Source organism: Chenopodium quinoa, unplaced genomic scaffold (assembly GCF_001683475.1).
Source record: "Chenopodium quinoa cultivar QQ74 unplaced genomic scaffold, ASM168347v1, whole genome shotgun sequence".
Classification (NCBI taxonomy): domain Eukaryota; kingdom Viridiplantae; phylum Streptophyta; class Magnoliopsida; order Caryophyllales; family Amaranthaceae; genus Chenopodium; species Chenopodium quinoa.
Window position 1 is genome coordinate 1,790,121 of NW_018744745.1, and position 10,747 is coordinate 1,800,867.

Consider the following 10,747-nt stretch of genomic DNA (forward strand, 5'->3'; position numbering starts at 1 on the left):
GAAGCAACAACTTCTAAAATGATGGTCGCAGTTTTACTTCTTCCTTGGTACATTCCTTTCCATGCACGTGGACAATTTTTCCACTTCAAATGCATGCAGTCAATGCTCCCCAACATACCGGGGAATCCACAAACATTACTTTCACAAAGAAGTCTCTCTACATCTACAGGTGTTGCCCTCCTCAGGTACTCTTTTCCAAATTTAGAGATAACCCCTTCAACAAAGTATTGGAGACAATCTCTTGCTGTACTTGCCGTGATTTGAGGTATTCATCAACTACATTGGTTGCTGTACCATAAGCCAACATCCTCATTACCGCAATGCATTTTTGGAAAGCCGAAGCACCAAGTCTTCCAATGGCATCAGGCCTTTGTTGAAAGTATTCGTTACTTTCGCTTAGCTCCTCAACAATGCACGTGAAAACGTATTTACGCATGCGAAATCTTCGACGAAACATATCGTCATTATAAAGTGGTTAGGGACTGAAGTAGTCGTTATATAACCGTGTATCAGCATCTTCATGATCTCTTGGTACATACCACCTTTGCTTCTAAGGACCGAGAGTGAATGGGACCTGAAAAGTAGAGGTGACAAGGGGGACAACAGCTGAATTGATCGCTTCCTCAATTAATTCCTCTTCCTTACGCCTCTAAGTAATTGATTCGTGCCACTCAACATAGTCGTTCACCATATAATCGAAAATACCAGAACTTGATAAACTAGATGAATTTGAATCAAAATTCATTTTTGGGTATATATGGTAAGAGTAGTGTTTAGTGTGAGACTGTTTTTGTGAGGAAGGGTATTTTTGTTTGTGTGTTGAACTACAAAGTGAACAGGCCTTATATAGAAATTTGTAAAGTATTTATTAACAATTACATATGATTTAATGTATGGGCACAACTGTAGAAGATGAGATTTCTGATAAGGTTTGCAGATTCCCATCCAATTACAAAACAATGCATGTATTGGCACACAACTCTAGATGATGAGATTTCTGATGATATATCCAGATTACTATCCAATTACGAATTATTAATTAGGCACGCAACTCTAGAAGATGAGAATCCTGATAAAGTTTGCAGATTTCCATCCAATTGCAAACCAATGTTTGTGCACACATCATTAGAAGATGAGATTGAAGAGTTTCTTCATTGACAAGTCAATGACTTCAATTATATTTAAAAAACATTAATTAAAATAAGTTTTACATATGCTCAGAAAACAATCGTAAAATCATACCAAATGAACAACAACATAAATTAAGGCAAACGCTGAAGAATCAACTTCCACGCTGACCTACTTCCGTTGGAGTATCTGGTTCTATTCTTTTGGAGTTATCACTTTCACTGGTATTCGACACTTGCTTGTTTGACGGCCTCCATTTATCAGATTTTCTCAACACTTCCCATATGCTGATTAAAGTGAACCGGACTCTGTTACATGATGCACTATACATTTCTTGAGTTTCAGTCATGACATTGTAAGTGTTGATACCATTTACATTTCTACGTTGTGTCGCAGCATAGCACCCAACCCATAGGTTCACATCTTTGTTTATTCTACCCCAACGACCTTTCATAGCTCTCAAGGTTCTGGGGCGGATAATGGAAGAATTGTCTTCTCTAGCTTGCTCATACAACTCATATATGGATTTCCACATCATAGCTAAACTCTGATCAGTTGCTATCTCCGTATCTTCAATCGCGCATTCTATCCAAGTTGAGACAAGTGTGTCGTCTTCTTGTGCACCTCACTTTGCATTTGACGAGGTGGTGTTGCTATCTTGCACATCTTCACCATCAACGTCATCATCGTCATTTTCATCATCATTGGCATTTATTTCAAGAGGAGTTTTGTTACAACTTCCATCTCCCTCGGGAGTTGTTGGACTATTCTCCACTTGGTTTCCAACGTGTTGAGACATTGGGAACATTAATCCAGAAGAAAAAATTTGGGGAATTGATTCATGAATTGTTGTTGGAATTGGTTAGGAAACCGTTGTTAAAACTGGTTAGGAAACTGCTAATTAAGATTTATTACTGGTCGGTTAGGAATGTTATAATATAACATTCTTTGAACATTTGGATTAGTAAGACCATTTGGATCAAAGTGGAGATTAGCTTGAAAATTTGGAGTATTTGAATAAATTTGGTAATTTGGGTTATGTGGGGAGTAGAAATTATTTCCTTGATTATTAGGAATATTAGGATCCATAATTAGGACTAATATTATTTTTTTGGGTTTAGATAATATATGACTTAGCTTTTGTGGGTTAGTAGAGGGATGGTAAAAAAATTTAAGTGTGAATAACAATTGCAATATTAGTCTCTTTTTATAGGCAAAAATATTAAAAAGCCGTAGATAAATTTTTTATTTTTTAAATTCATAGCAGATTTTTTTTATTACCGTTGAAAGTTTTTTAAGAGACAAAAATCAATTGAAAATACAATCCCAACAGCTATAAAATCAATGGCTTAAATTGAATCAATACAACTCTAAGTGGGACACATGGCGAAAATCCACAGGGCCGCGTCCTCCCTGTCGCACGTCAGACTTTCTGAATTATTATATTTTTTTTACATCAAAACTGTACCGTATAAAACAACAATATGGCAAAAATATAATGAAACGCAGCGTTAGTCTTCACACGACTGAGGCAATAGGTGACCTAGCAGAGAGGGCATCCCCATCAAATGGGTTATCCATGAGTCACCTCCTACAATGGTGAGGTAGCTTAAAAGGAGGAGAGAGAGAGTTGTGGGGAGGGTGCTCCTCACCGTTGTGGTTGCTCTAATCGATGCTTTTGGATTTTAAAAACATTTATTCCTTTTTTTTTTCTCTCTCTTAATGCTCACCTTAATGGGCAACTAATGGGTGTACTCTCTATATTATTTCTACTTTGTTATTACCCGTATATTAGTACTCCGTAATAACTTACAAGTTGTATTTCCACATCTTCACTGGAACATTTTATTCTTACCTCTTTTATATATACTTGGTGTATAAAAGGGAATTTGTTGACCGTTAATGTTGGTATTGATTGTTTGATTCGTGACACAGTTGACTCAAAGGCACTACACAAAAAGGAAGTTACTTTGGCGCATTTGCAGAAACCTTAAACAAAAAACATCCTTTTTCTTTCTACGCTCCAGAATTATTAGGAATCCTATATTAAAGCAGTCCAAATTCACACCAACAAATGTCTTTCATCAATCAATTTCTAATTTTTTTTATTTTTCTATCAAATCAAAATTCCATGATCATCAAACCCCATTAACTATGAATGTGAATCTTGTTGAAATGGGAAACAATTGTGTAAAAGTAATCGAATTTCAACTATTGCCCACCAGCTGTTCGATGAAATTCCTCTTTCAGAAGTAATTGCCCATTTCTAGAATTTATTCCAAATTACAATCAATCATTTGTTGGAATATATTATATATTTTTGTTTGCGGCTGTTGATACTGCTTCATTATGTGAATTGAGGGTGTAATTTCTATGTATAGTTTGAACGGTCCAAGATTTAAGAGTAATAGGCCTGAAGAGTGCAGCATTTTTCTGGGTTTGTTTGGTCATCTTTGCTTGAATTTTGCATTGGGTGATAATTATTTTTCATTGTTTTGCTTTTAGATTTACTTCCCTGAGGTAATAGGCAAGTGATAATATATTCGGCTTTGAGTAAAACAAATATAATACTAGATGACAGCAAGAGATAGATTCTTGATTCATGCAACTGATGTAAAGGCTTTAATTTTGTAGTTGTAGATGAAATTAAACTAATAAAGGCTTTCTGTAAGTGTCTGCTGATATAACCTGAGGATGTCTACAAGTTGAGAACCTGTAACTGTTGTAACATGAGTACTTTTTAATCGAAATCAAAGTCGGACTCTGAGCTCTCCTGCTTTCTGCTAGCAAGAGTAGCAAATTGCCAACTTGCAAATTTGGTGGAGATTTATAGATACTATCTGTTTGATGGGGCTTAGCATGAATCTATTCTAAGCAACTTTAGTTTGGTGGATATTGTATGATCATATGTTGTCTTACTGAATTTCATTTGTATGATGAGCTTATTAGGTTCAATCTCAATACCCCTAATAACCATTTGTATATCTTTGCTTATAGGATTACTAGTTGAGCTTTTGGCCTAATTCTGTAAGGAACACCAGATTTTCGTATTGATTTGCTGATCCAGCATGGTTTATATTTATATACATGTATGTCTCATCCTGTACTCTTTCTTCAAACTTTGCAATATCTTCAGTGCTTGCCATGTATTTTTTCTGAACATGTCGATTTGTCTTCAAGCTCAAATTAAGCTTCTCTTATGTTTTCTGTATATCTTCCAATGTGCAGGGCATTGATGATAATGTTCAGCAAACTGATATAGGTATATGCTATAATTTCTTTTTCTCTTCTTTCTAAATCATCTGCAGGTTGCAAGCTTTGATGTTTACATTGCATGCAATAGAATGCAATGTTCCTCCAGGATAGTGTGAAACAATTTCATTTTGCATGGCAATTTGAAATCTCTTGTTTTTGGCTGTATCCATTTGAGCAAGCATTAGAACTAATACTACTTCTCCCTTAAGTAGAACTCATATTTTTCATTTCTTTTCATTATAGAATGAATATGAATTCTTGATATTTTAAATATTTGGTTATGATCGATTTCAGTTGAAGGAGATAGTACATGTTTTAGATTACAAAATAAATAATGATATCATGCAAATTATAAAGCTTTTTTGTAATTAAGGATCAAACATTCTGATTTGTAAGTTGTAACTACATGAAACATTTTTCCATGATTTTATTTTTTCCCAAGGAAGACCAAAATTTGTAAATCTTTATCACTAGAAAAAAGGTTATAGTAATTTGATGAAAGCTCTAACATAGTGTTCACATGGAGCATTTTAGCTTTTAATCAAATCGTTTTATGAATGTCACCATAAGTTACAAAAATTTGTCTAGCTTTAATTATGAGTTTTTAAGAAATTTCCATTCTATAGAGTTCAGTTGTGTTAGTTCTGAGCAAAGTCATAATGGATCCTTTGCAGTTGCAGCAATCAAAAGGGGAAGAGAAGTCCTTCTTCAGGTACACTCCTATATTCCATAAATTCTCTTGTTATGTGTTATGTCATAGAAGAAAGATGATTTCTGCTTCTTTTCTTTTTACAATGTACTCCCTTGTTCACAAATATGTATCACATAATATAAGTACACGTCTCAAAGTAATCTGAATATTTCTCAAAAATGACTAGATCACCAAATCATATTTATTATAGGAAATTGATTGGGAAAGTGTAAACTTTGACATTCATTGTACATTTTTGCATTGGGCTACTAAAGTCACACTTATTTGAAAATCCGTTTTTCAAGTGATTCTTAAATATTTCTGGAGAGAGTACTCAATTGGCCAATTTTCATGTCCCAATCTTTCTAAAATTAAATTAAACCTTAAAGTAGTTGGTCCGTCCTCATTTGATGCATATGGATGTTGACAATCATTAAGTATTTTACTTCTTCTCTTTTATTTTTTGGTTTATTTCTTATATGGTTAACAGGCTTTTAATTGGGAGTCTCACAAATTTGACTGGTGGAGAAACTTAGAGAAAAAGATGCCTGACATTGCCAAATCAGGGTTCACATCCGTATGGTTGCCACCTGCATCTCAATCCTTGTCCCCTGAAGGTGAGAGGAAGAGAAACTGCCCCTCAGTGGTATCAGTATATTTCATGTATCCAATTTATGATGCCTTGTGTATTCATCTTTGCGGATTACTTTATTTGTAGGTTATCTTCCACAGAATCTGTATTCACTTAATTCTGCTTATGGTTCTGAGCATCTGCTGAAAGCTTTACTACATAAAATGAAGCAGCACAAAGTCAGACCCATGGCTGACATAGTAATAAATCATCGTGTTGGGACTACCAAAGGCCATGGAGGGATGTACAACCGTTATGATGGAATGTCGTTATCATGGGATGAACATGCTGTTACATCATGTACTGGTGGACTGGTATGACATGCTTAATTCAACCGCAGTATGTTCAATTTTGATAGCTATTTTCTTAGTGGATTTGCTATGCTACCTTGAAATTATTTATTTGTTTTGCACACTTTGAGAACAGTGTTTCTGCTGCATAAAATTTACATTTTATATCATACATGTTTCTTTTAGTGCTTGGTTAAGAATTAAGAAAGCTAAATTGTTTAGACCTCTTCATGGCCTTTGAAAAAAAATGTGGATTTCAAATGGGAGACATTACTAGCAACAGAGGACCCCAGACCCCAGACCCCAGTATGCATCTCATTTTGATGGTCTTTGCTACTGAACTCAGTTTGAAATTAGAAATTTGATGGTCTCTTGCTACTGAACTCAGTTTGAAAACAGAAAAATGCATAAATTGCTAATGAAAGAAAATTAATTCTGTAAGACTTGGTCCTAAATGAAAAAATAGAGTGATTGTGTGGCAAAAAAGGTGAAACCTCTGCTATTATGAAGGATTGAATGGATTGCGAATTAAAGCCATTGTTTTTTCAATTTTGCATCAATGGATGACATGACGAGCCAACCAATCTGAGTCAAGATATTTTAATATAGGGGTTTCTGGCTGATTTGCTAATAATAAAACCAAATATGCCAAACAAGTTAAATTTAATGCAGATCAATGTTAAATTTTTGGGCTAAAATAAGTCACTATTAATTTGTTTTTGAATTCTGATATGCTGATACATGAATCCCCTGTTTTACATGTTTGATTCAGGGAAATCGAAGTACTGGTGACAACTTTAATGGTGTTCCCAACATTGATCATACACAATCGTTCGTTAGAAAAGACATTTCAGAATGGCTGAGGTGGCTGCTGAACAAGATCGGCTTCCAAGACTTCCGGTTTGATTTTGCAAGAGGGTAATTTGTCATCTTCGATTTAAACATTTATTAATCAAGTTTTTATTTTGTGCTTGAAATGGGCTTAACCTTTCAATTCTTGGTTAGCTATGCAGCAAATTATGTGAAGGAATATATTGAAGATGCAAAACCAGTATTCTGTGTTGGAGAATATTGGGATTCTTGTAATTATCATACTGGTCGTTTGGCCTACAACCAAGGTAAATATACGTTAAATCTCAACAATAAAAATTCTCTTATTAGTTGAATTATTACCAGGGTTTTAGTAATATAATCATCCATACTACTATACAAAAGCTGTTTTTTCTTTAATACTTGGAAGATAATGTGGGCTATTTTGGAAGAGTAAAGAAAAAATACATTCCTACAACAAAAGTAGCTGGAATATAAATTGTTAGGTAGTTGTAGTAGGAGGAAGTTGTGAATTAGATGACACACATAGAGTCCTTAGATGAAAATGAAATGGAAACAACCAACAAAACCTTAGCTCATGTAGGTAGGATTAGTTTTTATGACTGCAGCTTCCAATTAGAAGAGAAAGTATACTCGTACTGTAGGGAATATAACCAAAGGTTTGACGCTTAACCTATTTTGTTGGAGTCAGAAAATTAAAATTTTGATTTACAAGTAGGTTTCGCGGGGAAAATTTTGTGAGAGGTGTTACCCTGATCTGATTGCTGCCTTCCTAACAGAAGCTTTGTCCAAAGGATTTCTATACAATAAAGTGCAAGAAAATACATGCATGTATACAATAACAAATTACTTCCAATTTCCCCAAGCTCCAAAAACTTAAATATACTATACAAATATCAGGCCTTCACAGATACAACCAGTATTGATTGCTTGCTTTAGCTCTACTGGAGTGCCTTGTATAAGAACTGGCAAGTAGTGCTGAATTATCTAAATGCACTGATTCCCCTAAACAGCTATAATATATTAGAATTTAGAATCTTAGGTTTTGTGTTCAACCTGCTAGACTGATTCATTATTTTCTCTGGGATAAAATATATCTAGAAGTATAACAGTAATCGATTAAATTGACCTATTTTGGTTGGCTTATGCCCCTTCTATGTCACAGATGTGTTGATGTTGTTGTGATTTTAATGTCTTACTACGAAAGGGTTTGATATCGTACATTGAATATAAAGTAGGCTCTTGGTATTTTTGATGATTTGCTTCAAAGGACAAGATTTCAGATGCGAGATGGAAGAATTGGAAGCTTAGAGAGTTTCTGAGTTATCCTGGCTAAAGTTTCTTTTTTTTTTTTTTTTTTTTTTTTTTTTGATGAGGGCTAAAGTTTCTAAGATAACTAGTTACAGTATAACAGAAGGCACGTACTTAGTTGGATGGGAGAGAACAGAACTTCAGTCTCAGTTGATTTGCCTTTGACTTGCCTTATAGTTGCCAACTAGATCATCAAATATTTATAATGATTCTGAAACTGGTGAGCTTCATGAACATTGTCTTGATGGAGGATCATTTCAGTATCTTCGTTTTCTTATTTCCACAGACAGTCATAGACAACGTATTATCAATTGGATTGATGCTACAGGACAACTTGCAACTGCATTTGACTTCACAACAAAAGGAATTTTGCAGGTATTGTCAAGGTTACTCCTGTATACTTGTATATCCGGAATGCTGAATAAATAAGCATGTCTTTTTATGATGGAAGACTTTACATAAAAAAATCTAATTTAAATTATGTTGCTATCATCATAAGTTGACAAAATTATATTTTGTGATTAAATCTAGAAAACAAATAGTTGCATATATTTAATGTTGTTGAAGATATAATGAAAAGCTAAATCCTACTTACCTTGAATATTAGGAAGCTGTTAAGGGAGAATACTGGCGTCTTCGAGATTCACAGGGGAAGCCACCTGGTGTAATGGGTTGGTGGCCTTCAAGAGCTGTTACATTTCTTGATAATCATGATACTGGCTCAACACAGGTAATCCCTCACTGTATTGATGCAACAATAATTCATTTTTTTATGCATCAATGGTAAGGTATACTTGTAGCTAATGGATATATCTGAACATTTTCCTGCGTGATGTAAATTGGACCATAGGTAACCAGTGAAGGACATGCCAAGGAACAAAAAAAAAATTGTGAATCTATTGGCTATGCTTACTTCAAGCAGAAATTTAGTCTAGTTTTGCACTTGAACTTTTAGATGTTACCGTTCCTAGTATTAGGAATTATCTTATCACATAAGCAAACCCATTTATGTAGACTTTGATTATCAGCTACCACTATATCGGTTCATTCTTTCAACAAAATTATTTCGCTCAGTAGTCACTACTACCTTCTATACAAAGTAATACTTACTCAGCTATCGTGCTATTAACGAGATAAATTTCTTTCTGCAGGCTCACTGGCCCTTCCCAGCAAATCACATTATGGAGGTAACAACATTCAATGCCAGCACTATATAGATTGCCAGTAGATCTGATCTGATTTTGTTTTTAAACGTAAAATTTTGGATTAAGAAAGATTCAGATGGGTTTAGAGACTTGTTTGTTCAGTATTCACATAAATCCTAACAATGCAATTTATCCCAAATTGAAACAGAACACTATTTTAGCCTTTCCTTTTTCATCTTGTCCTGCTCCCACTTTATCAACTTGGTGCTTCCTACTAGCGTAGCCAGATTCTGATTAAGTGCTTTATTGAGTAGGCCACTTATCCTTGTAATTATTGAGAATTTAAGTTACATGAATTTGTGGAGTTTTGCTCATATGTACTGTATGATTTTGTGAATCTGTCCCAGGGTTATGCATACATCCTAACACATCCTGGGATACCAACTGTGTTCTATGACCACTTCTATGATTGGGGTACATCCATCCATGACAAAATTGTAAATCTGGTAAGATACTAATCTTCTTAGCCGTTTTGAACAGCAATATATTTGAGGGTAATGTAACTAAGTAAAAACCTTCTAATTCTACTTGTACAGATCAACATCCGAAAGCAGAATGATATTCACAGTAGGTCTTCTATCAGGATACTTGAAGCTCAACCTAATCTCTACTCTGCAATCATAGGGGAGAAGCTAAGCATGAAGATTGGAGACGGATCATGGTGCCCAGCAGGCAGAGAGTGGAAACTTGCTACTTGTGGTCATAGATTTGCTGTGTGGCACAAGGAAAACTAATTGGATGATCAATCCGATTAATATGAAGTTATGGTCAGTGTCTTATACAAACTTAGAATAATCATAACTTTGTGGTCATGTACTCTTTTTTTCAAATTATTCCAAGTGATCGATCTTACACCTAATTAAGATTTTTTTTTCTAGATTATTAAGTCAAAATCTCTTAGAATTATAATGAGAATACCTTGCGGTTGGGGTTATTAGTCTTATTATTGTCATGATGAGTTAATCCAAATAAAAGGTAGAAACCTAAGGAGACACTCAAAAGGTTGGATTATCACATTGTAACTTTCCTTTATTTTCCATAACCTATTTATGTACTCCGTATGTATAATATCATGAGTATGTTCAGCTAATGTTATGTTCATGCTTTACAATTTTGAATTTTCCACCTGTGTAAAACGTGTATATGTATAATTTAAACCAGTAATGTGACAAATTTGAACGAAAGGATTTACTTTGTAAAGTACATTGACGATCTGATGTTCCTCTTTCCCAAATAGCAGATAAATACACTAGTATGAGGCATGATAGTTGTTGTAATACTTGTGATAATCGTTCACAAAACCAATGTCATCATAATAAGACGCCCTAAAACCGGATCGAAAATGGAGCAAGTAATATAGGACGGAGAGAGTTACAGTATGTAATTGCTGGAAGATGGTTAGAGT

The 10,747-nt window shown here is 34.5% G+C and overlaps 1 protein-coding gene across 4 annotated transcripts; it reads left to right on the forward strand.

The window, feature by feature from the left end:
* Positions 1 to 2,726: 2,726 nt before the first annotated feature.
* On the forward strand, positions 2,727 to 10,453 carry LOC110703648 (probable alpha-amylase 2). 4 transcript variants are annotated; one of them, XM_021881438.1, is made up of 13 exons: positions 2,727 to 3,380; positions 4,126 to 4,217; positions 4,357 to 4,390; positions 5,058 to 5,095; positions 5,565 to 5,691; positions 5,793 to 6,019; positions 6,768 to 6,913; positions 7,001 to 7,113; positions 8,424 to 8,512; positions 8,745 to 8,867; positions 9,289 to 9,324; positions 9,690 to 9,788; positions 9,879 to 10,453. In XM_021881438.1, exons 2-13 carry the CDS (start codon positions 4,197 to 4,199, stop codon positions 10,074 to 10,076), a joined length of 1,251 nt encoding a protein of 416 aa, XP_021737130.1. In that variant the 5' UTR covers positions 2,727 to 3,380; positions 4,126 to 4,196; the 3' UTR covers positions 10,077 to 10,453. The 4 variants fall into 4 exon arrangements, with proteins under 4 accessions (XP_021737130.1, XP_021737129.1, XP_021737132.1 ...); XM_021881437.1 differs by lacking the exon at positions 2,727 to 3,380 and adding an exon at positions 3,445 to 3,565; XM_021881440.1 differs by lacking the exon at positions 2,727 to 3,380 and adding an exon at positions 3,445 to 3,565 and having other exon boundaries at positions 5,064 to 5,095.
* Positions 10,454 to 10,747: the final 294 nt, after the last annotated feature.

Bases quoted from the DNA above. Each gene is read 5' to 3' on its own strand.
- LOC110703648 (XM_021881438.1), top strand. From the start codon at position 4,197: ATGGTTTATATTTATATACAT. The intron at 7,114-8,423 runs GTAAATATACGT...TTATTTCCACAG, and splicing joins TCGTTTGGCCTACAACCAAG to ACAGTCATAGACAACGTATT. The intron at 9,325-9,689 runs GTAACAACATTC...AATCTGTCCCAG, and splicing joins CAGCAAATCACATTATGGAG to GGTTATGCATACATCCTAAC.